General features: G+C 44.4%; 1 protein-coding gene across 1 annotated transcript in view; it reads left to right on the top strand.

Annotated features, from left to right (window-relative positions):
- Window positions 1-14,336: 14,336 nt before the first annotated feature.
- Window positions 14,337-26,839, top strand: part of LOC141201398 (uncharacterized) — a 147,155-nt gene continuing 134,652 nt past the window's right edge. Inside the window, exon 1 of the mRNA XM_073663389.1 lies at window positions 14,337-14,805. Coding sequence (XP_073519490.1) covers window positions 14,337-14,805 — 469 coding nt within the window. The remainder of the gene's footprint in view (window positions 14,806-26,839) is intronic.

Below are 26,839 nucleotides of genomic sequence, written 5' to 3' on the forward strand. Positions count from 1 at the left end.
GCTTGTTTTTTGCGGGACAAGATGACGTTTTCAGCGGTATCATTTTTATTTATATGCGTCTTTTTGATCGCGTGTTATTCCACTTTTTGTTTGGCGGTATGGTGATAAAGCATTGTTTTTTGCTTGTTTTTTTTTTTTTTTTTTTTACCGTGTTCACTGAAGGGGTTAACTAGTGGGACAGTTTTATAGGTCAGGTTGTTCCGGACGCGGCAATACCAAATATGTGTACTTTTATTGTTTTTTTTAAATTTTTTTTATAATAATATTTATTGATGGGTACATTATATTTTTATTTTTGGTGTATTATTTTTTTTATTTTTTTATAATATTTTTGCACATTTTTTTTTTTTTTTTTTTTCCACTTTCACACAGTTTATACACTTTATTACTTTGTCCCACTCTGGGACTTTCACTTTTTTTTTCTGATCGCCTGCATGGCACAGGAATGGAGCACCATCCCTATGCCATGCAAGCTGTCAGAAATGCACAGTGTGAAGATTGCTTGGAGATGCACTGCGCATGTCCAAGCAATCTTCCTGCTCTCTGGTGACCCGGATGTTGTCATGACGACATCGGGTCGTCATGGCAACACCCGGGAAGCCTTTGCAGACTGCGCTGGAAGCCGGAAGAGGAGGTGAGTATCGCCGATCACCTCCCCTTGCCCCCGCAATGCCGCGATCGACTTCGATCGACTTCGATCGCAGCATCGCGGGGGTTAATGTGCTGGGAGCGGTGCGTGACCGCTCCCTGCACATAGTACCGGGTGTCAGCTGTGACAATCAGCTGACACCCGGCGGCGATCGCGCCCGCACAGCCTGTGTGCGGGCGCGATCGCGATGACGTACTAATACGGGTCTGGCTCTTAAGTCCCAGGGCACAGACGCGTATTAGTACGTCAGATGTTATTAAGGGGTTAAACAAGCCTACCACCTCAATTACTCAGTAAACTAACTTTCCCCTGTCCCCTCCTTCTAAATATTATTCAGAATCTGCACCCTACTATTCATCTGTCTCCACAACCTCCATGCACACAATAACTGCACTTGATACTTGAGTATTGCACTTAAACATACAGGCTGATGACCAGATCATGTTGTTTCATAAGAAAATCCCTATTTATTATAATTGCCAGAACTGAAATAACAAGCACTTTTCACCTATTGTGTCCCCCCATTTCCTTGTAGAATGTAAGCTTGCTAGCAGGGACCTCACTCCTAATTTAACTGTTTGAACTGTCTTCCCCTGTATTGAATTTATTGTCTGTACATGTCCCCGCTTAATTGTAAAGTGCTGCGGAATATGTTGGCGCTATATAAATAAAAATTATTATTATTATTAGGAGTTTCGTCTCCGAAAATCAGGAGGATTGGGCATTCTACTTACTGCTGACAGAATTTGCTATTAATAATCATTGTCAAAAATCCACTGACAGGTCACCATTCTTTGGTGCATATGGTTATCACCCACAATTTGGTACCTTTAATGCGGGAGGAGCTTTGGGAGTTTGCTTCGTCGCTCTCCTCGGTGTGGCGGGGAGTCCTGAGCAATTTATAGATCATGGGTGACAGGTATAAACGTATGGCTAACAGAAATCGCTTGCCAGGTCTGGACCTGAATGTGAATGACTTTGTCTGGTTGTCTACCAGGAAGATCAAGTTGAAGGTCCCTTCTTGGAAGCTGGGACCTAGGTTTATTGGTCCCTATCAAATAACCGCCATCATTAACTCAGCAGCGTTTCGTCTTGAGCTTCCTCAGGCCCTTAAGGTACACAATGTTTTCCACAGGTCCTTACTCTAGAAATATGTGGAACCTCTTGAGCCCTCACCTCTACCGCCGCCCCCAGTAATGATTAATGGTAATCTGGAGTTTCAGATTTCGAGGATTGTAGATTCTCGTCTCCAATGTCATTCTTTACAATACTTGGTGCATTGGAAGGGTTATGGTCCAGAGGAGAGGATGTGAGTTTCAGCATCCGAGGTGTACGTCCCCAGGTTGGTTCGTTCATTTCACACCTCTTATCCTGAGAAACCTGGTCCTGAGTGTCCAGAGGCCACTCGTAGAGGGGGGTACTGTTACGGGTGTGTCAGAAGTGACAGACAGTTGCCCTGCAGTTGGTTGCAGAAGATCTCTTTGTTTGGCATTACAGACACTTTCTTACACGTCTCACTCTAGGACCCAGTGGCTACCTCCCTCTGGCTAATTAACACCCAGGCTGGGTGTTTAAATACTGGCTGTTGCTAGAGGGAGGGGCCGGTGATATTCACATGACCCCTTGTGAAGGCTTGGAGCTGGTGCAGTCTGCTTGTTTCCTCCTGGAGCTGAGAGGACATGTTGCAATCTTTCTGAAGTCGTCTCAAGCTAAGCTAATTCGCCCGTGTCTGTCTCCCCTTGCTGTCTTTAGTGTTTAGTGGGAACTGACTAGCGCTCATTTCCCCCCTTCCCTATACAGGACCAAGCGCTAGGGAAATACAGGGTTTAGGCTCATCTTTGGCGATTGGTGAAGAATCAATATAGGGATGTCAGTGGAGACAGGGTGATATCAGATCAGCCTAGGAGGTCTCCACTCTCCCCTTTCCCTAGAGTCTGGGCTCCCTTTCCCCCTTCCCTTTGTGTTGCACTAAGTCTTTCCCACACCTTGTGTGACAAAATGTTTGGTATCACAATTCTTGAGGGATGGATTATTCAAGAGTTTGGAACAAATAAAAGCAGATTTTAACTTTCCACATAGGGTGTTTTATCAATATCTACAAATAAATCTTGCATATAGCACACAACTTAGAATTAGCGCCATACTGATTGATAGACATCACCCAATAGATACCATTGCTACAGCAGTAGATACAAAATGTCTAATATCCGTTATTAATAGGCAGTTTCTGGCCCTACATTTGGAAAAGTATCCTTTGATAATTAAGACAAAATGGGAGGGGGATGAGGGTCCCTTATCTGAGGAGCAATGGGGGAAAACTTGGATTTGACACTGAAACTTTCATTGTCAGAGTCACAAAGATTGTCCCAAATTCTTCTCATTCATAGGGTATATAGATCCCCAAGTATTTTATTTCAAATTTGAATACGAACAGATGACACATGTCCTAGATGTGGTCAAAAGGACGCCCACCTGATGCATATGATGTGGGAATATTGTCGACTACTGGACGGGGTGATCGCTCTTGTACTATCTGTATTTGGGATACAACTTCAGTTGGAACCTAAAATCTGTATCCTAGGACTCCTGGGAGAAGACGTAGACCCAGACTCCATATGGCAATAGCTAGCTCAAGAATATTATTCCAAGCCAGAAAGTTGTTGGCACTACATTGGATAGACAATTCTCCCCCAACGATAACAGAACTAAAATCCAGGATAAATTACACTCTATGCTTGGAAAGGGAACGCTCTCAAGAAATCCATACACATATGGGAGCAATGGTTAATTACCCCAGGTATTGCTTCAGAAATACTATACTGGACCATTTGTACATATCCCTGCAGTAAACCAGGAATTTATATCCTTATACCTAAGGTGTCAGCAAATAATAATTGTCTCAGTCCACACAATTGCCCCTTCTTAGATATATTCTTTTTCATTTGATGTCCCAATAGGGAAAAAAAGCCGTCAGGAAGTATTCAGATATTTATGTGCAAATGTAAAATTACTATTCCAAAACATTGCACTATAGAGCGATATTGGGATTTATATTGTTTAATAGGTTTTTCTTTCTTTTTATTGTTTTTCTCACAATGTTTGTATGACAAAAACAAAATGTTGGTAATTCTTTGTTTTGCTCATTAAACACAATCTGGTTGGAAAAAGAAAGGAGCAAAGGTTTTTAATAGATCAAACGTATACAAAATATCAAGATCACATGTGAAGGTACTCGTACGAATTCACAGATAAATGTGGTTGCTCATTGGCAAGGAGGTTACATCTACACGTGTAAAGGACATACGTATCCAAAATAAAAGGGGCACCCGGGCCAGAAACTCATAACCCCATTGACAAAGCGGAAGCATTTAGTTGCCTTTATAGTTCGCTATGTAATATTCATGGACAATACCACGACATGCCACCTAATATTCTTGAAACTAAAAATGACAAATATATTATGGACACTGCCGTTCCTTCCTTACAGACCCCTGAGCAGGAGGTACTAGACAAAGCTTTCACTGAACAAGAGATAGGAGAGGACAATAAATCATTCCCTATCGGGAAGAGCCCGGGGCCAGATGGATTCAATAATAGATTTTATGAGATATTTGCACCTCTGTCATTATCATATTTAGCCAAAGTGTTCAATGATATCTCAGAAGACTCCCCTTTACCCCCCAATCACTTGAGGCTCATATAATGGTTTCATCAAAGCCTGGAAAAGAACCAAATATCTGCCCTAATATTCATCCAATATCATTAATTAATGTAGAGGTCACCATATTCTCTAAAATAATTACAACACGGCTCTCCCACTATCTACCCTCAATTGTCAGCAGCGATCAGGTTGGCTTTGTTGAGGGTAGAGAAGTGCGTGACAATACAGATAAAACAGATGGAGACAGAAAGGAAATGTGTGTGTTTATGTACTTATATTTTCTGTATGTTTAATGTCAGTTAATTCATATGAACCCAATTACGTCTCTATCTCTGAAGTCTCAACCCTTGGCAATATAGATTATGCGATATATGGGTAAAACTATTTTAATTCTATTTTTTTATTTTATTTTTATTCATTTATTTTATTTTTTTTGCACAGTGTTATCGCATTTTTGTATGCACTATATATTGAACAGATGGATTTTAGTAATTTAACCTTTCCTTGTAGCTGAAAAATATAAAACAGGATGAGGGTGAGGGTGCCACAGTGTAAATATGGTTCCAAACAAAAGTACAGAGCAAGGATTAAATAGGCAAATGATTAAACCTTCCCTTCCCCTGTTCCCCTCCCTTATCCATTCCTCCCACTTTCTGGTGGTGGAAGATGGAAAGTTGGATAAGTATATTTTTATTATGCACCTGATGAAGGCTTTAAGCAGCCGAAACGCGTTGTGTAAAGCAGTCTTTTAATAATATTTTATTTTTAAATTAATACTCATTGAGGAAATCAAAAAAGACACCGTCCTTGATTCAATCGTGACAACAGAAGACAGCGCTGATCCTGGCCTCCATTTATGATTCTTCCACTGTGGGAAACTCCTGACCAGGACAATTTTTACAATTCTGACCAGTGTCACTTTATGTGGTAATTACTCTGGAACGCTTGAACAGATCCCAGCGATTCTGAGTTAGTTTTTTCGTGACATATTGTACTTCATGATAGATATAAAATGTATTCGATATGACTTGTGTTTCTTTGTGAAAAAATCGTAAATTTGGCAAAAATTTTGAAAATTTAGCAAATTTTAAAATTTGAATTTTCATGCCCTTAAATCAGAGAGAGATGTCACACAAAATAGTTAATAAATAACATTTCCCACATGTCTACTTTACATCAGCACAATTTTGGAACCAATATATTTTTTTTGTTAGGAAGTTATAAGGGTTAAAATTTGACCAGCAATTTCACATTTTACAACAAAATTTACAAACCATTTTTTTTTAGGGACCACATCAAAATGAAGTGACTTTGAGGGGCCTTTATGAGAGAAAATACCCAAAAGTGACACCATTCTAAAAACTACACCCCTCAAGGTGCTCAAAACCATATTCAAGATGTTTATTAACCCTTCATGTGCTTCACAGGAATTTTTGGAATGTGGAAGAAAACAATGAACATTTAACTTTTTTTTCACAAAAATGTTACTTTAGACCCAATTTTTTTTATTTTTGCAAGGGTAACAGGAAAAAATGGACCTCAAAATTTGTTGTGCAATTTCTCCTGAGTAAGCAGATACCCCATATGTGTGAGAAAACCACAGTTTGGGCGCATGGCAGGGTTCGGAAGGGAAGGAGCACCATTTGACCTTTTGAATGTAAAATCTGCTTGAATAATTAGTGGACACCATGTCGCGTTTGGAGAGCCCCTGATGTGCCTAAACAGTGTAAATTCCCCTCAAGTGACCCCATTTTGCAAACTAGACTCCTCAAGGATTTTATCAAGGGGTATAGTGAACATTTTGAACCCAGAGGTACAACACAGAATTTGATAACATTAGTTCATCATATTGAATAAGATGTCATTAGTCTTGAGCACAAGTGCTCGCTACTTGAGTTTGCATCGGGTATTCAGGTATGCACCAAGTATCGCGGGTGCTCGAGTGACATGCTCGAGTCCCCACCCCACACGTTTCACAGTTGTTAGACACCCAAATAAAACATGCGGGGTTGCCCGTTCATGGCAGGCAATCCCTGCGTGTTTTTTTTGGCTGTATAACAGCCGCAGAGCATATGGGGAGGAGACTCGAACATGTCACTTGAGCATCCGCTATACTCGGTGCATACCCAATCACCTGATGCAAACTCAAGTAGTGAGCACTTGAGTTCAACACTAGTCGACATATCGTCATTTTTTTTTTTTTTTACATTTGAAAAAACTCAACCCTAACGCAAGCCTAACCGTAACAAATAACTCTAACCATAACCCTAACCCTAGCACAACCCTAACCCTAACACAACCCTAACCTTAGCATTTATTTTTACACTGTTCCTCGTGCGGTATAAGTGATTAGAGGACTTTATTCGTCGGGTCGGTGCGATTACAACGATACCAGATTCGGGTTTTTATGTTTGGCAGCAGTCACACACTAAAAGACGCTTTTTTGCAAAGACTTTTTATTGGTACCATTTTCGGGCAAATTACATTTTTTGATCGCTTTCTATTCCGATTTTTGGGAGGCAGAATAAACAAAAAACAACAATTCAGAAATTTTTTTTTATGCCGTTCTGCGTGTGGTAAAATTAATAAGGCAGCATTATTCTTCAGGTCAGTACATTTACAGCGATACTACATTTACATTTTTTTTATGTTTTGGCACTTTAAGGCTATGTGAACACGAAGCGTTTTTACTGCGTTTCCGCGGTGGTATTTTCCGCCACAGAAATGCTGAGAAAAAGCTTGTTAATAGGTCTGCCAGGTATAGCAATGGTAATCCGGAAGTGCTGTGTACATGATGCGGAAATGTCCGCTCCAGATTACCATTGCAGTAAAAACCGCAGCATGACCAATGTTCGGGCATTTCCGCTGGAAATTCGCGTCCATTGACTTGCATTGAACCGCAGTAAACCCCCAGGTATATTATCTATACTGGCGAATTTGCTGTGTTTCAATTAATGCCAATGGGCGCAAATTCGTGCTGGAAACGCGATGCGGGTGGTACCCGGGTCGGGAGAGGAGGACTACACCTCCTCTCATCCGACCCACGCTCCCGCTGAGGACAGCGAGAGCGGCGTGGCTGGGAGGAGCAGTAGTCTGCTCTGCCCAGCCCGCGGTCAAAAAATAGAGAAAAAAAAGTAAAAATAAAAAAGAAACTTATACTCACCTGTCCGGCGGCCCCCGGTGTCCTCCTGGTCCCCGGCGGCGATCCGATGCTCCTGGCGGCCAGCGGTACACTGTGGGAGCCCGCTCACTCCCAGCAGTGTACTGAGCTGCCAGAACCTGCGGTGACGTCAGCGATCAGCTGATCGGTCACGTGACTGATCAGCTGATGCTAACGTGATCTCCCCGTGGGAACATTCTCAAGAATGCTCCCACAGTGGTAAGTTCACTGGGGCTGATCAGCTGATCTTCAGCTGATCAACCCCGGTGACCTCCTGCAGCCGCATGTATACTGACAGGAGTGATTTTACACTCCTGTCAGTATACACTGCTGTCTTCCACAGCAGTGACATCAGTGATTGCTGATGTCACTGCTGTAGAAGTGAACCGGATCGCCGTTGGACAATCGTTGGCGGTGAGGGATATGGTTGTTTGTTATTTTAAGTTTTTTTCAGAAGATCGATGGCTTCGCGGACAGAGGGTAATAAAAAAAATTGTAGAACCGTGTGTTTTTTATTTAATTAAAATACTTTATTCTGGCCGTGTCTTTTATTGAAAAAGAGGCAACCATTTTATTACGCAGTTAGTAATGGGGGCGTCTTATAGACGCCCTCCATTACTAACCTGGGCTTCCCGTCAGCCACCAATACAAGTCTGCCGTGAACCCCAACCCCATTACCCCACTGGCCACCGCTACAGGGCAGTGGGAAGAGCGGAGATTTGGCGCATCTTATGGATGGGTGATATTAATAACCGCGGAGGGGGCTAGTATTCATAGCCCCTTCCCTGGCTATTAATATCAGCCCTCTGCAGTCTGTTTAGCCTTAGCTGGTTAGATTTTATAGGGGGACCCCACGTCAATATTTTTCTGGAGTCCCCCTGTAATCTAGCCAGTAAAGGCTAAACAAACAGCTGTGGGCTGATATTAATAGCCAGGGAACATTGTTGGCTAATGGCCCCTTCCCCGGCTACTAATATCAGCCCCCAGCGGTCGGCTTTCTCTCTACTATTTATAAAAATTACACGGGAGCCCACGCCATTTTTATTTTAATTTTAGGTTCTGTGCCCACGATCCGGATATAGCAGCACTTTGGACGCATACTTTTGCTGCGTTCAAAGCGTTGTATTCTATTGAACGCAGATAGATCTGCATGTGTTCACTGAACCATGTGGATTTACCGCATTCTATACATTCTAGTGGTCAAATTTCTGTTGCAGAGACTAGCGACTCAGCAAGAGAATTTGACATGCTGCGGTCCTGAAAAACGTGCCGCATGTCAGTGTCCACGGATGATCAGCATCCTCTGATGCACGCATAATGGACATGGGATTTCTAGAGATCCCATCCACTATGCTGTAACTTCTGGAAGCTGCGGGTTTGGCGCTGTATAAAGACGCAGCTTCAAACCCGCAGCTGCTCCTAATCGCGGCCACATACCCAAAGTCACCCGCAACCTGTCAATTTCTGTAGCAGACACGCCAGTCTCCACTGCAGATTTTGACCAATTGAAGTGTCATTATATGCGGTGGATTCACATGTACCGACATCAAAAGTGCGGCATTAGAACACCGCGTTTATACGATGCGTCCAAAGCGCTGCTGAGTGCTGATTGGGGGGACGTAGCTGCTAACAAACCAGCTGTGAGTTGCCGCATAAATTATGTGAATAGAAATGCTAATGAAGATTGGGTGAATGGGATTAGCTGACACCTAGCTCTTTTCATGACCAAACCTAATTAAAGTAAAGTAAAGAGTTAAATAAACACACAGACACAGAGTAAACACTTTATTTGAAATACAACAGACACATTCTTTAATCATTTAAATTAACCAATATACTCACCCCAGTTCTGAAGGTAACCCAAGGGTTTTAGCAAATAACTTTATTTAGCTCCAAAAAGCATTCATTGATGTACAAAAACGCTTCAAAAAATACGTCAAAAACACGCAGAATTTCCGCATGCATTTTTCCTGCCAAGGAGATGTGGAAATGCACAGGAAATTTCTGCTTCAAATCCTGATCTTGCCCATATAGCCTTACACAATAAAAACTATTTTATAGAAAAAAAATTTTTTTTTCCACAGCTTTATTCTGAGAGCTTTAACTTTTTTATTTTCCGGCTGATGGAGCTGTATGTCAGCTTGTTTTTTGGGGGACAAGATGACGTTTTCAGTGGTACCATTTTTATTTACAGTCATATTTCTGATTGAGTTTTATTCCATTTTTCGTTTGGCGGTATGATGACAAAGCATTGTTTTTTGCTTCTTTTTTTTTACAGTGTTCACTAAAGGGCTTAACTAGTGGGACAGTGTTATAGGTCAGGTCGTTCTGGCCATGGTGATAGGTGTACTTTTTCTTTTTCATAATATTAATTTATGAGTACAGTATATTTTTATTTTTTTTGGATTATGTTTTCATTTTTTTATATACTTTTACAATTTTTTTTTCACTTTCTGACACTTTTTGCACTTTTACACTTTGTCCCACTATGGAACTTTCATTTTTTGCAGGCTCATCGCTTGCATAGCATAGGGTTGCAGATGCATCCCTAGGCTATGCAGGCAGTTAGCACTGTAGACACAAGTTAGATCGTGCGCAGTGCACAATCTATCTAACTTTCTAGTGCCTGGTTACCGGATGTCGTCATGACAACATTGGGTCACCATGGCAACGATTGGACCCTGTGCTCACAGCACAGGGTCTCCGATCTAAGGTAAGAGGGGTGCTATTATCTCTGCCTGTCCCAGAAATGTTGCGGTGGACTTTGATCGTAGCATTTCGGGGATTAATGTGCTGGGAGCAGTGCAGGACCGAGTGTCAGCTGTCAAAATCAACTGACACCTGGCAGCGATCTCGCTCGCACAGCCTTTATGCGGGCGCAATCGCCAAAGCGTAATAATACATACCTGGTTGTTAAGTCCCAAGGTGCAGGTATGTATTATTACGCCCTGTGTCAGAAAGGGGTTAATCACTCAGGTAGGTCCTTGTACTAAACTTCTATCTTGTTTACACAAAGCAACACAAAGGGACACCAGCTATGACCCCCTACCCTTTACTGGGGTTGGGAGAAGGAATTGGGTAGTCAAATTTCATAGGCGGATTGGCAAAAACATTCATACTCTGCCACAAATTATGTATTGCCATGCTCAGAAGAAAAACTATAAGATTCTATCTACATGGTACCGTTGTCCCACTATGCTACATAGGATGTTCCTCTCTGTGTCAGACTTTGCAGGCGGTGTGGTGGCGCAGCTGGGTCTATGTTACATATATGGTGGGAATGACCATTATCGTCGGATTCTGTGGACTACGTCGGACCTGCAAGCGTTTTTTCTCGGTTTTAATAAATTAGTGAACCAGGAACAGTGTTGGGGAGTGTTTATTCAAATTAAATATTGTTTTGTCTGTTTTTTATTTTTGATTACTGGGTCAGTAATGGGGTTGCCCGATAGACACCTCTCCATTACTATCACCAGGGTTTGATGCCAGCTGTGATTTTTGACAAATCACAGCTGACATCAACCCCAAGATACTTTATACTGATTGTCAACGCATCAGTGCAATTCATGTGAAGCGCGACTTCTGGGGCGGCTGTGGACTGGTATTTTTAGGCTGGGGAGGGTCCAATAACCAGGGTCCTTTCCAACCAGATATCAGCTCTCAGCTGTCTGCTTCACCTTTGCGGGTTACAAAAAATAGTGGGACCCCATGTTGTTTGTTTTAATTATTTATTAGGTTAAACAAGGCTAAACTCCCTTTAGTTTCACATAAAGGCTCTAAAGCAGAGGTCTCAAACACGCGGCCCCACAAGTCTCACCCTAGCAGAGAGGAGGAGTGCGCTGCTCCATAGTGGCTGTGGCCCTGCGTGATGACATCCCTCTGGCGCTGCGTGATGACATCCCTCTGGCGCTGGGTGATGACATCACACCAGCGCTCAGAGAGCGGAGGCGTGACTCCCCCCCCATTGCTGGATTTTGCAGGTGACATACACTGTGGCTGTGCGTGTACAGCGAGTTGATAGCGCCGGCTCACATGAAGAGCCGACACTATCATCCGCTGAGGTAAGCTGTACATCACAGCTGACAACCTACTTTAACGGTCACGATTGGTTTTAACACAGATCGCAGCCGATTAACCCCTTAGATACCACCATCAATTGTGACAGCGGCATCTAGATGGCTATTTCAGGGGAGGGGCTTACTCTTAAGCCTATGGTAACCTGAGGCCAGGTAATGGCCTTTGGGTTAGCCATCTTTGGGGCCTGGAATATGCAGGGTCCTACATGTGAACTGTCAATATAAGACAGACAAACCTAATATTCTGCAGTACAGAAGTATTGCAGGATATTAGATCAGTGACTATAAAGTAAAAGTTAAAGCTACTTAAAAAAAAAATCTAAATAAAATATGAAATAAAAGTATTCTGCTACTAAACTTGAAAGTGAAAAAAAAAGTACACATGTGTATTATCTCCCCATATGAAATGATCCAAACTATAAATCTGTACCATATCCCTGGCTTACTGTGCTTTCACATTACGCTCAATGTCCCCATCGGGGCATACGTCCAGTCCCCCCCACAAAACGGGATTCAGACATATGTGCCTATGGGACCTTATACTGTAATGGTGCCCACAGAGTGAACGTGCGTTCTGCCGGCATCATTTTCGGAAGTGTACACATACTGGAAGCGCACATTCAGATGCAGTCTATTATGTCTGAGTGTCCGCCTCCTGTAGGCGTGCACTCCCGAAAATTATGCACAGCGCACGTTTGCTCTGCCGGCATCATTACAGTCTATGGCCCTGTAGGCACAAATATCCGTATCCCGTTTTCTTGTAGGGTTCGAACGTATGCCCCATCGGGGACATTGAACAAAAGCATTTTTCACCCATTGCAATAAGAAAGTGGGAAAACACTGATTTTGCAGCTTTTTTGGTGAATAAAACTGACTTTATTAAACGTACTGTAGATTCCTATAATCTCCACCAAAAAACGCCACAAAACCTGTTTTTTAGGCCGGTTTTGCATATATTTCCGTTACCGGAGATATCCGTGTCCGTGTGCGTTTTACATATTGCATCCGTGTGCGGCCCATGTGCCACATCAGGATCACACATACCAGCGCCTGAGAATCAGCGTACAGTTAGCGCTGTTCCCATGATTCCTTGCCTGCGCTGCAATCAGCACCAGCAGGGACAAGGATGAGGGTAGTGGTAGTGTCTGCTCCCGCTGTGTCCCTGTGTAAAACTAAGAATAAAATAATAAAATCCATATACTCACCTCTCCTAGGTGTCCCCCGCTGTAATCCTCTGACGCTGAGGAGCCGGGGAGAATGAGTGGCTCCGGAGCTGAGCTCAGGAACCGTGTCCTGTCACTCACTGAGAGCAGCTCCGAAGCCGCTCATTCTCCCCGTGGAGCGCACTGACACATGGTCTGTGGAAACACATTGAGATGTGCACAGACCAATTCATTCATCGTGTATTGATGTCTCCAGCACGTGTGGAAACTGTCACCACTCGTACTGGAGATACTGACATGTGAAAGAGCCCTTACAAGCAAGAGCAAATTTTGGTTGCAGAGAAAACACTGCAAAAACGTAATGTGTGATCAAAGCCTCATGATGAATAAAAAATAATAAACGCACCAAAAATGTAGCTTTTCCATCATACTGTCAGAAAATAGAATAAAAAATTATCAAAAAGCCATGTACCAAAAATGGTATAGCTGAAAACGTCAGATACAGGAATAATCTGCAGGTAAATAGTGTTACAACGTTTCCTGGCAGCTTTACTAAAAGTTCAGCTACTGGGAAACTGAACTATATTTCTTTCAAGAGCCATCGGCTTTCAGTCATGCAAGGAGTTGCTTAAGCCGGCTTACTACACTATGAGTAGTTGCTGTAAGGACCTGAGGGTCCGTTTATTAAAGACTGTTTTATAAAAGCAAGTGAAATTATTTGTCCGGACAAAAAAAAACTGTTTGAAGGTGTAAGCTTGTGGGCGAATAGTGTTACTAGTAGAATCAGTGAATCTGCTAGTGACGGTCATCAGCAACTGATTACAGGAGCGCAAAGGTTTGAAGCATTTTCCATAGCGCTTGGCGAGACCCCCGGGGTAACAGATACTTCATACTGTGCTGTGTTCATTCGTGGGGTTGATGAAAACCTAAACATAACCGAGGAATTATTGGATTTATTACCAATGAAAGGCACAACGACCGGTCGAGACATTTTTAAAGAACTTGAAGGTTGTATTAACCCAGCAGGACCGCCATGGGATAAACTGGTGTCTGTGGTAGCGGATGGGGCACCAGCAATGTGTTCTGAAAACATTGGTGTTGTGGGATTATTGAAAGCGAAACGAGGCCAGCGTTCATTGTCAGGTCCATTCAGTGCTATACACTGCATTCTGCATCAGGGGGCGCTGTGCGGAAAAAGTGCACAAATGTAAGAAGTTATGGACTTTGTGCTTAAGACTGGTAACTTTATACGGGCAAGAGGTCTTAACCATAGGCCGTTCACTTCAATCCTGTCTGATATGGACAGTGAATATGGAGACTTGCTGTAGCATACCGAGGTCAGATGGTTGAGTCGGGGAAGAGGGTTGAAAAGATTTTTTGCTTTGAGACAGGAGATAGATTTTTATGGCACTGAAAGATGAAGACTCTTTCCAACTTTCCTTCCCAGCTTTTCTATCTGACTTCGCGTTTCTAACAGATGTCACAGAACACCTCAACGCACTCAACCTGAAGCTCCGGGGCCCAAAGCAGATGATTACAATGATGATTGCTGGTATAAAAGCAATCAGATGTAGCTGTCCTTGTGGCCCAGCAGCTGCAGTCTGGCAATTTGTCTCATTTCTCAGCTATGCAGTCGCTGGTACGAGCTGAACCAGAACGCTTGAACTACTCTTCCAATATAATTTCTCAGTTACTACAAGAGTTTGATAGACGTTTTCATGGGTTTCAGGATCTTGAAGCTGAATTTACACTCTTCGCCACTCCGTTTGCGGTAGACATTGCTTGTGTTTCAGAAGATCTGCAGATGGAGATTGTGGACTTGCAATGCGACGCTGTTCTTAAACAGAAGTATATGGACATTGCTGTTCCAGATCTCTATAGGTTTGTCGCACGAGAAAAATTTCCAAATCTTCTTAAAGCCACTGCCAGGATCATGGCCATGTTCGGAAGTACATACGTATGCGAACAGTTTTTCTCTTCAATGAAGCTGAACAAATCAGCATTACGGTCAAGACTTACAGATGAACATCTTCGTGCAACATTGCGATTGGCCGACGCTCATGATTTCAAGCCCAATCTTGACATTCTCGTATCTGGCAAACGCTGACAACTGAGCAGCCAGACTGAATTCTGCGACACTTGAAGTGGAAAACTGGATTGTTAAAATAAGCATGTGGAGTAAGCCGGCAAATTTCCGTTAAGTTTAAACCTAGCAGTATTATAGTAACGTAATGGAGAATTGTTATAGCAGTTCAAATAAATAATTGTTTAGCTATAATTTTGTACTGTATTAAATTTGAAAGGAATGCGGCCCGCCAGCTTACATTTTTTTTTATGCACGGCCCATTTACTCTATCGAGTTTGAGACCCCTGTACTACCGGGAGTCACGAGTGCAAGGGTTCAAGGGCGCCAGTAGTGGAAGACATAGTGCGCGAAACCGAAGAACAAGTAAGCAGACCTGCTGATCAGCACTGCAGTGCCGAGGCCGAGTTATGGTGAAATAGGGAGCGACAGTGCGCCTCACCAGTCCTGGAGTATACTACAGAGGAAGGATACTGTGTGGAAAATGCTTTATACTGTAAAGGAAACCTCCAGAACACTTTGTGCCCCCCGATATCCCTTGTATGCAGGGACGTTGCTAGGGTCCTAAAAGATCAGGGGCCAAAGCCCCAAAGTAGGTGTTTCCCCATACAACCTCCCCGCCACTTAAAAGAGGACCTATACATATATAATTACAGTACACCATTGTTGCTAACCTAAAATACACAACTGAAAGACCAATACTCCCAAAATTACTTCTATACAAGGCAATAATAATCCCGCTACACAATGCCCTCTACCATCAACACTACACAGTGAGTACATAGTATTATGATATGACCATTGCCTCTACATAAAAAACACACTGTACAAAGACCCTCTGACTTCTCACATTTCCAGCACCGTCCCCATCTATTCCCACCCTGCACAACCTCCCCATGCTGCCTGCTCTTCCGACGTGGAATAGGAACCTCAATACTTCAAAAATTATGTCATTACTATGATTACCCTCCACCAATTAATGCTACAAAGACTGTGCCAGATAGAGGGGACCTATAAAAATAATAGCGTCCCATAGCAAGTAGTAAAGACCCCACTGTGCTACCTAGCAAGTAATAATGCCAGATATGCTCTTATGAAAGTTTCAATATCTGAAGTGTTCCCTCCAAGCAACAAATACCGTTGAGTATCCCCTTTAAGTAATAATGCCCCCTTAAAGTCACAATGAAACTACACCCAACTACAAAGTTCTTCTTCAAGTCTATGGACGATGATTTCAGGGTGGTGAAAGAAGAAATTTCTGATGATGCACCCATTTAAAAGAAATAATGTCCTGAGTGCCCCCACAGCACCCTGTATATTGTATGATAGTCCCACAGCTCACTACACACTGTATGATGGTCCCCACAGCTCCCTATGCACTGCATGATAGTCCCCACAGCTCCGTATGCACTGTATGATGGTCCTCACAGCTCCCTATACACTGTATGATGATCCCCATAGCTCCCTATACCCTGTATGATGGTCGCCACAGCTCCGTATGCACTGCATAATGGTCCCCACAGCTCCCTATGCCCTGTATGATGGTACCCACAGTTCCATATGCACTGTATCATGGTCCCCACAGCTCCTTACGCTCTGTATGATGGTCCCCACAGCTCCCTATGCACTGTATGATGGTCCCCACAGCTCCCTATGCACTGTAAGATGGTACCCACAGCTCCATATGCACTGGTATCATGGTCCCCACAGCTCCCTACTCTCTGTATGATGGTCCCCACAGCTCCCTATACACTGTATGATGGTCCCCACAGCTCCCTACACACTGTATGATGGTCCCCACAGCTCCTTAGATACTGTACGATGGTCCCCACAGCTCCCTAGACACTGTATGATGGTCCCCACAGCTTCCTACACACTGTATGATTGTCCCCACAGCTCCTTAGATACTGTATGAGGGTCCCCACAGCTCCCCCATGCACTGTATGATGGTCCTCACAGCTCCCTATGCATTGCATAATGGTCCCAACAGCTCTCTATGCTCTGTATGATGGTCCCCACAGCTCCTTAGATACTGTATGATGGTCCTCACCGCTCCCTATGCATTGCATAATGGTCCCCACAGCTCTCTATGCTCTGTATGATGGAACCCACAGCTCCCTATGCACTGTATGATGGTCCCCACCGCTATCTACGCTCTGTATGATTGAACCCACAGCTCCCTATGCACTGTATGATGGTCCCCACAGCTATCTACGCTCTGTATGATGGTCCCCACAGCTCACTATGCACTGTATGATGGTCCCCACAGCTCCCTACGCTCTGTATGATGGTCCCCACAGTGCCCTATGCATTGTATGATAGTCTCCACAGCTCCTTATGCATTGTATGATGGTCCTCATAGCTCTCTACGCACTGTAGATGGTCCCCGCAGCTCCTTATGCACTGAATGATGGTCCCCACGGCTCCTTATACACTGTATGATGGTCCCCATGGCTCCTTATGTACTGTATGATGGTCCCCGCAGCTCCCTACGCTCGGTATGATGGTCCCCACAGCTCTCTATGCACTGCATAATGGTCCCCACATCTCCCTATGCACTGTATGATGGTCCCCACAGCTCCTCAGGCACTGCATGATGATCTCCACAGCTCCCTATGCACTGTCTGATGGTCCCCACAGCTCCTTATGCACTGTATGATGGTCCCCACGGCTCCTTATACACTGTATGATGGTCCCCACGGCTCCTTATACACTGTATGATGGTCCCCACAGCTCCCTACGCTCTGTATGATGGTCCCCACAATTCCCTATGCACTGCATAATGGTCCCCACAGCTCCCTATGCACTGCATAATGGTCCCCACAGCTCCCTACACACTGCATAATGGTCCCCACAGCTCCCTATGCACTGCATAATGGTCCCCACAGCTCCCTATGCACTGCATAATGGTCCCCACAGCTCCCTATGCACTGCATAATGGTCCCCACAGCTCCCTATGCACTGTATGATGGTCCCCACAGCTCCCTATGCACTGTATGATGGTCTCCACAGCTCCCTATGCACTGTATGATGGTCTCTACAACTCCTTATAACTGGCATGATGGTCCCTACAACTCCCTATATCCTGTATAATGGCCCTCACAGCCCCATATATACAGTACTGTATGATGGCCCCCGCAGCCCAATATATACTGTATGATGGCCCCCACACCCACTTGTACACTATATTATGGCCCCTACAGCTCCCTTTATACTGTATGATGGCCCCCGCAGCCCAATATATACTGTATGATGGCCCCCACACCCACTTGTACACTATATTATGGCCCCTACAGCTCCCTTTATACTGTATGATGGCCCCACAGCCCCTTATAAACTGTATTCTGGCACCCACTCCCTATTTTATATAATATGATGGCCCCACTGCCCCTTATACAGTCATATGAAAAAGTTTGGGCACCCCTATTAATCTTAAGCTTAATGTTTTATAAAAATTGGTGTTTTTGCAACAGCTATTTCAGTTTGATATATGCAATAACTGTTGGACACAGTAATGTTTCTGCCTTGAAATGAGGTTTATTGTACTAACAGAAAATGTGCAATCTGCATTCAAACAAAATTTGACAGGTGCATAAGTATGGGCACCTCACCAGAAAAGTGACATTAATATTTAGTAGATCCTCCTTTTGCAAAAATAACAGCCTCTAGTCGCTTCCTGTAGCTTTTAATGAGTTCCTGGATCCTGGATGAAGGTATTTTTGACCATTCCTCTTTACAAAACAATTCCAGTTCAGTTAAGTTTGATGGTCACCGAGCATGGACAGCCCTCTTCAAATGATCCCACAGATGTTCAATGATATTCAGGTCTGGGGACTGGGATGGCCATTCCAGAACATTGTAATTGTTCCTCTGCATGAATGCCTGAGTAGATTTGGAGCGGTGTTTTGGATCATTGTCTTGCTGAAAGATCCATCCACTGCGTAACTTCAACTTTATCACTGATTCTTGAACACTATTGCCAAGAATCTGCTGATACTGAGTGGAATCCATGCGTCCCTCAACTTTAACAAGATTCCCAGTGCCGGCATTGACCACACAGCCCCAAAGCATGATGGAACCTCCACCAAATTTTACTGTGGGTAGCAAGTGTTTTTCTTGGAATGCTGTGTTTTTTTGCCACCATGCATAACGCCTTTTTGTATGACCAAACAACTCAATCTTGGTTTCATCAGTCCACAGGACCTTCTTCCAAAAAGAAATAGGCTTCTTCAAATGTGCTTTTGCATACCTCAGCCGACTCTGTTTGTGCGTACTTGCAGAAACGGCTTCTTTCGCATCACTCTCCCATACAGCTTCTCCTTGTGCAAAGTGCGTTGTATAGTTGACCGATGCACAGTGACACCATCTGCAGCAAGTTGATGCTGCAGCTCTCTGGAGGTGGTCTGAGGATTGTCCTTGACTGATCTCACCATTCTTCTTCTCTGCCTTTCTGATGTTTTTCTTGTCCTGACACTTCTGGCCTTAACAAGAACTGTCCCTATGTTCTTCCATTTCCTTACTATGTTCCTCACAGTGGAAACTGACAGGTTAAATCTCTGAGACAGCTTTTTGTATCCTTCCCCTGAACAACTATGTTGAATAATCTTTGTTTTCAGATCATTTGACAGTTGTTTTGAGGAGCCCATGATGCCACTCTTCAGAGGAGATTCAAACAGGAGAACAACTTGCAAGTGGCCACTTTAAGTAGCTTTTCTCATGATTGCATACACCTGGCTATAAAGTTCAAAGCTCAATGAGGTTACAAAACCAAAAAAAGTGCTTTAGTAAGTCAGTAAAAAGTAGGCAGGAGTATTTAAAACGAGAAAATGATAAGGGTGCCCATACTTATGCACAGGTCAAATTTTGTTTGAATGCAGATTGCACATTTTCTGTTAGCACAATAAACCTCATTTCAAGGCAGAAACATTACTGTGTCCAACAGTTATTACATATATCAAACTGAAATAGCTGTTGCAAAAACACCAATTTTTATAAAACATTAAGCTTAAGATTAATAGGGGTGCCCAAACTTTTTCATATGACTGTATATAGCATGATGACTCCCATAGCCCCTTATATTATGATGGCACCCACACCCCTTATATATACAGGTGCATCTCACTAAATTAGAATATCATGAAAAAGTTTATTTATTTTAGTTCTTCAATGCTGAAAATGAAACTCATATATTCTATAAAGTCATTACAATCAAAGTGATCTATTTCACGTGTTTATTTCTGTTAATGTTGATGATTATGGCCAGGGGCGCACATAGAAATCATGAGGCCCCATAGCAGAAGCTCTAATTGGACCCCCCCACCAAAAAAATAAAGAAATATTTGTCTGTGTCACAGAAGAGCCGATCTCACAACTTTCCAGCCTTTACTTTGTTTTTCTAATTTTCCTCCTACTGAAGTCCTAGATCCCTCTTTCATTGCCCCATGAAGTATGATGCCAATAAAAGTGCCCCCCAAACACAGTATGATACCCCCATGGTGCATTCCTCTACATTAGCCTCTACATGAACAGTATAATGACCTTATTGTACCCCACTTCAACTCCCAAGGCAAAGTATGGTGACCCTAACACAGTATGATCCCCCAACTGTGACTCCCACACAGCCCTCCATACAGTATAATGGGCCTACATACAGTATAATGGCCCACACTAGCCCTCCAAACAGTATAATGGCCCCACACAGCCCTCCAAACAGTATGATGGACACCACACAGCCCTCCAAACAGTATAATTGGCTGCAGCAATGATGTGTGCTGAAGTTGAGCCATCACCCCTGCAGCCAGTCACAATAGAGCACAGGAAGCGCTGAAGATCCAGAGCTGGAGCAGCAGGAGAAAGTAAAGCTCTGTGTGTTTTCTCTACCACTGGGAACCTCCTATATATTACATAAAAACATTCCTGAAAACCCCTTTAATCTGACTTTATAGAAAAAGTCTATATCCGGCTACTGTCCTCCCCTCATGAATCACAAAATATGCCAAGTGTGAACAGCTCCTGTCCCCAAATGAGGACTTGCCTCTTCAGGACACATGTGGTATTACACGGTTCGCTTTCAGAATAATATGTAATATGTAATACATGATATCTTGAAGTCTTCCAGAAGAAGATATTGGCAGACAGGTAATGACTTATTACCTACCAGCCATTGTCTCTTTATCACTCGCTAGTTCTTATACACATTTGGATGATGTCACATCTTCGTTGGAAGCCGTATTAGGAACCTCCATCGCAGATTTTATCATACAGGACGAGTTCTCAGCCAACAGCTATTTGGCCATTGTTCACATGATGTAAGCCTATGTTATATACAGCAATATGCAGCAGGATACACGAGATCCAGGGAAATATCCGATCGCCAGAAATGGGGTCAAGAATGGTATGTGTGGCCCCCTCATCCTCCAATCCTGGTATGCATGGCCCCCTCATCCCCCAATCCTGGTATGTATGGCCTCCTCACCCCCAATCCTGGTATGTATGGCCTCATCACCCTCCAATCCTGATATGTGTGGCCCCATCACTGCACACACAAAAAATAAACACTTATACTCACCTTCCTTCCTCACCTCTGCTCCAGAGCTGCTGTCTTCTGTCTGCCAGCAGCTCATGTTGGTATCTGAGCAGCGCGCACTCTCAGTTGTCGAGGTGAGCTGCTACTGCTGCCGGCATATTCACTGCTCTCCATGCCGGGACTATGAGCGTTGACAAGCGTGAATATGCATTCTCTTTAGTAGCGGGCACTGTAAGCAGGAGCCACGGCTCAGCGCTCCTCCGTCCCCGCTACTAAAGAGAATGAATATTCCCTCTTCTCCACGCCCATGGAAGTGGAGAAGAGGGAATATTCATGTCCCTTTAGCAACGGGCACACGTGGTAGCTACAGCAGCCGCTACTGTGTGTGCCCGCTCCTCCGCCGCCGCAACCTCCCACCCCCCCAATACTCACCTATCCTCCTCGCTCCCCCGAGGCTCACGGGCCCCATAGCAGTGGTGTGGCCTGCCACCATTGGCGGTACGCCACTGATTATGGCTTACAGACAATGAAATCACAAAAGTCATTATCTCAGTAAATTAAAATACTTTATAACATCAGCTTGAAAAATGTTTTTAAAATCCGAAATGTTGGCCTACTGAAATGTATGTTCAGTAAATGCCCTCAATACTTGGTCAGGGCTCCTTTTGCATCAATTTCTGCATCAATGCGGCGTGGCATGGAGGCGATCAGCCTGTGGCACTGCTGAGGTGTTATGGAAGCCCAGGTGGCTTTGATAGCAGCCTTCAGCTCATCTGCTTTGTTGGGTTTGGTGTCTCTTATCTTCCTCTTGACAATACCACATAGATTCTCTATAATAGATTCTCTATGGGGTTAAGGTCATGTGAGTTTGCTGGCCAATTAAGCACAGTGATACTGTTGTCTTTAAACCAGGTATTGGTACTTTTAGCAGTGTGGACAGGTGCCAAGTCCTGCTGGTGAATGAAATTTCCATATCCAAAAAGCTTGTCAGCAGAGGGAAGCATGAAGTGCTGTAAAATGTCCTGGTAGACGGCTGCGCTGACTTTGGTCTTGATAAAACACAGTGGACCTCCACCAGCAGATGACATGGCTCCCCAAACCATCACTGATTGTGGAAACTTCACACTAGACCTCCAGCAGCTTGGATTGTGGCCTCTCCACTCTTCCTCCAGACTCTGGGACCTTGATTTCCAAAGGAAAATTGGAGCTCTGGGACCTTGTGGATGGTGTTAATGACTGCCTTCTTGGCATTTGTAAAGTCAGCAGTCTTCCCCATGATTGTGGAGCCTACTGAAACAGACTATGGGACATTTTTAAACACTTAGGAAGCCGTTGCAGGTGCTTTTTGTTAATTATTCTAATTTACTGAGATATTGACTTTAGTGTTTTCATTGGCTGTAAGCCATAATCGTCAACATTAACAGAAATAAACACTTGAAATAGATCTCTCTGTCTGTAATGACTCTATATAATATAGGAGTTTCACTTTTTGTATTGAAGAACTGAAATAAATTAACTTTTTGATGATATTGTAATTTAGTGAGATGCACCTGCATATGATGACTGTTGCCCCCAGTGGAATATATGCGGTGTCTATTTTGGGATATTTTAGTATACTTATGATGATACTATAGACAGCCATTATACCTGGAATGGCCTCTTCCTTGCGTGCCTGGCTTTTTTTTGCTTACACGTCTAACAATCACATATGTGTTGTGTCCCTTCCCCCCATCATCCTATTTTTCTATTGCTGAATAAATATGATAGATTTTATACTCCCTGGACTCCTTTGATGGTCTTTTACCCTGCGGAGTTTTCTTTCATATATGGACTCACTGTGTGGTGGTGATGGTAGAGAACATTGTGTAGCAGGATCATTTTGGCCTTGTATAGTAGTAATTTTGGGAATATTGGTCTTTGTATAGTGTATTTTAGATTAGTAACAGTGGTGTACTGTAATTATATATGTATAAATCATCTTTTAAGTGACAGGGAGGTTATATGGGGAAACATGTACTTTGGGGCTGGGGTCCCTGATCTCTTAGGACCCCAGCAACGCTCCTGCACTGGGGAAAAGCAGGGTCTGGAGGCCACTTTAATATCATCATTTTACGGATATGACGCCAAAGAAACTAATGAAGTGCTTTGCAAAGTTCCATAATTAAAAAATAAAATGGAACCATTTTACAAGACCCGTAGCGTCTCCATTTTTCGGGATCTGGGGCCGGGTTTATTTTTTGCACACCGAGCTGAAGTTTTTATTGATACCATTTTGGGGTAGATCCGATGTTTTGATCTCCCGTTATTGCATTTTATTGCAATGTTGCGGCGACCAAAAAACGTAATTCTGGCGTTTAGAATTTTTTTCTCGTTACGCCGTTTACCGATTGGATTAATTATTTTTTTATATTGATAGATCGGGCGATTCTGAGCACGGCAATACCAAATATGTGTATCTGGGTGGTATTTTTAGAATTTTATTTGGAATGGGGCGAAAGGGGGGTGATTTAAACTTTTATATATTTTTATTTTTTTTTTATATTTTTAAAAACATTTTTTTTTTACACTTTTTGCTTGCTTCTATAGTCTCATTAGGAGGCTAGAAGCAGCAACTGTCCAATCACCTCTGCTACATACAGGGGATGAGCAGATCAGCTCTATGTAGCAGAAATGCTCCTGTGCTATGAGCGCCGACCACTAGATGGCGCTCATAGAGTCAGTACATGACAATCACTGGGGTCTGCTGCAGACCCAGGGTTGTCATGCCCACCCATCAGTGACCCGCGATTACGTGACGGGGTCACAGATGGGCGGGGTAAGTGACGCGCTTCCGGCGCGGCGCTGTTAAATGCCGCTGTCAGAGATTGACAGTGTAACGGGTCTGGGAGGTGGAACCTCAGAGCAACTATACAAAGGGGCAGTCCTTGTAAGGAAGCGGGTGGCTCCCAGGGAAGGCGGGCAGGTAGTCACGGCAAGTGACAGGGACAGTCTCTGGGTAGAAGGGCAGGAGGTCACGGCAAGTGACGGGGACAGTCTCTTGACAGGCGGATGGTCACGGCAAGTGGCAGCAGGGTAAGAGTCTCTAGACAGGCAGGTGGTCACGGCAAGTGACAGCAGGATAAGAGTCTCTAGATAGGCTAGCAGGCAGGTAGCAGGTTAGCGCTCCCAGGTGAGCGGACAAGAGTCTCTGGACAGGCAGGTGGTCACGGCAAGTGACGGCAGAGCCTCCAGATAGGCTAGCAGGCAGGTAGCAGGTGAGCGCTCCCAGGTGAGCGGGCAAGAGTCTCTGGACAGGCAGGTGGTCACGGCAAGTGACGGCAGAGCCTCCAGGTTCGCTAGCAGGCAGGTAGCAGGTGAACGCACCCAGGTGAGCGGGCAAGAGTCTCTGGACAGGCAGGTGGTCACGGCAAGTGACGGCAGAGCCTCCAGATAGGCTAGCAGGCAGGTAGCAGGTGAGCGCTCCCAGGTGAGCGGGCAAGAGTCTCTGGACAGGCAGGTGGTCACGGCAAGTGACGGCAGAGCCTCCAGGTAGGCTAGCAGGCAGGTAGCAGGTGAGTGCTCCCAGGTGAGCGGGGAGGAGTCTCTGGACAGGCAGGTGGTCACGGCAAGTGAAGGCAGAGCCTCCAGATAGGCTAGCAGGCAGGTAGCAGGTGAGCGCTCCCAGGTGAGCGGGCAGGAGTCTCTGGACAGGCAGGTGGTCACGGCAAGTGACGGCAGAGCCTCCAGATACGCTAGCAGGCAGGTAGCAGGTGAGCGTTCCCAGGTGAGCGGGCAGGAGTCTCTGGACAGGCAGGTGGTCACGGCAAGTGACGGCAGAGCCTCCAGGTAGGCTAGCAGGCAGGTAGCAGGTGAGCGCTCCCAGGTGAGCGGGAAGGAGTCTCTGGACAGGCAGGTGGTCACGGCAAGTGACAGCAGAGCCTCCAGGTAGGCTAGCAGGCAGGTAGCAGGTGAGCGCTCCCAGGTGAGCGGGCGGGCAGATCCATAGACAGACTGACAGATGTTGGAAGGCAGACTGTCGGACCGCAGGAATGCAAGCAGATAGACAGGAATCAGGTAGGTATCAAGCAGAGATCTGGCAGGTAACTGGCAGGTATCTGGTAACGGGACCTGAGGGCTGAAGCAGAGTTGAAAGGCTTTGCAACAACATTGCTCGGGCACCTCCATTTTGGAGGAGGTGCCTTATATATGGTGAGGTCCTCCGGCCATTGGCCGGGGACTCCTTAGGACGGTGCGCGCGGCCCCTTTAAGAGAGGGAGAGCTCGCGCGCGCGTGCCCTAAGCACAGAGGCCGGGAAGCAGCGCGCGCTGCCAGCAGAGCGGGAGGAAGCTGCCGGGCACGGAGCGGAGAGGTGAGGGGAACGGCGTCCCTGTCTAGCAGGAGGCAGGGACGCCGACGCTACAGACAGCAGCATTTAACATGTTAACAGCCGCAAGTGGATCGCGATTCCACCCGCGGCTGTTGGGGGCACATGTCAGCTGTATAAATCACGGTTTTAGGCATTGGTCTTGTAGTGTGGTATTGGTCTGCGACCAAGTGTGAATAGGTTCAACAAAACACAGCTGGCAGACTTTAAATGGAGGGTAATATTTGGCACGCTCCACAAAATGTCACGATTATTAGGTAAGGTGTGTATAGGAAAATGTTATTTAAGGAAATAAAATGTACATTTTATTGGGGAATCCAGCGCAGTCAGTGATTTTAGTCCAGTGTTTTCCTGTAACTCACATAGCAGTAGAAGACAAAGACAGAAACACAATACACAAATAACGGTAACGTTTTAAATATTAGGGTTAGGATGTCCCATAAGGGTCACCGTTACGAGGCAGGATGGCTTTCGCATTATTTAGACAAAAATTATGTTAACTAAGTACGCTTTATTATTTTCATGCACTATTGCGATTTATTTATTTACTGCAGGGTGTTTGTGTATTGTATTTCTGTCTTAGTTTTTTTCTGGTTAGTGGCTATGTGTGAACATGCTCTTACATGCTGCATGCACGACAATTTAAATTCCAGTTCATGTCTCAAGGTTTTTTTCATATAGCAGTAGGTTATATGGATTAAAATAAAGGTTCATTTAAATAGCTGTCATGAATTATAACATGGGGCTGTGGGATATTTGCAGTCTGTGACTTTTTTGTTTAGTAATTTATTTCCTGAAGTGTAAACTTGATACATAAAACAACAGTGTCCGTTATGATGACATCACAAAGCACATGACAGCACCGAGAACATGACATCATAGACCTCACATGACATCATAACTGCTACAGAATGTACAAAGTTCTATTCCTGAGCCATCTTGTGTCACAGCTTGAAGAGGACCAGTCCAGGTAAGTAGCTCATCACTGAACGCTGGGGATCGGCTCACATCGGAAAGGGAGGAGGACTGGCTGCACAGCATTGTGTCACAGCACAAACAGCAGAGCAAGATCAGGAAGAGATCTGCAGTGTGTGCTGTATGGACTGTGTCCTCATCCCCATGATATTTCCAGATGATTATTAGCTGCATTGTTTTCTT

Source organism: Phyllobates terribilis, unplaced genomic scaffold (assembly GCF_046119375.1).
Source record: "Phyllobates terribilis strain yellow unplaced genomic scaffold, ASM4611937v1 Scaffold_115__1_contigs__length_5345438, whole genome shotgun sequence".
In the NCBI taxonomy this organism is placed as follows: Eukaryota; Metazoa; Chordata; class Amphibia; order Anura; family Dendrobatidae; genus Phyllobates; species Phyllobates terribilis.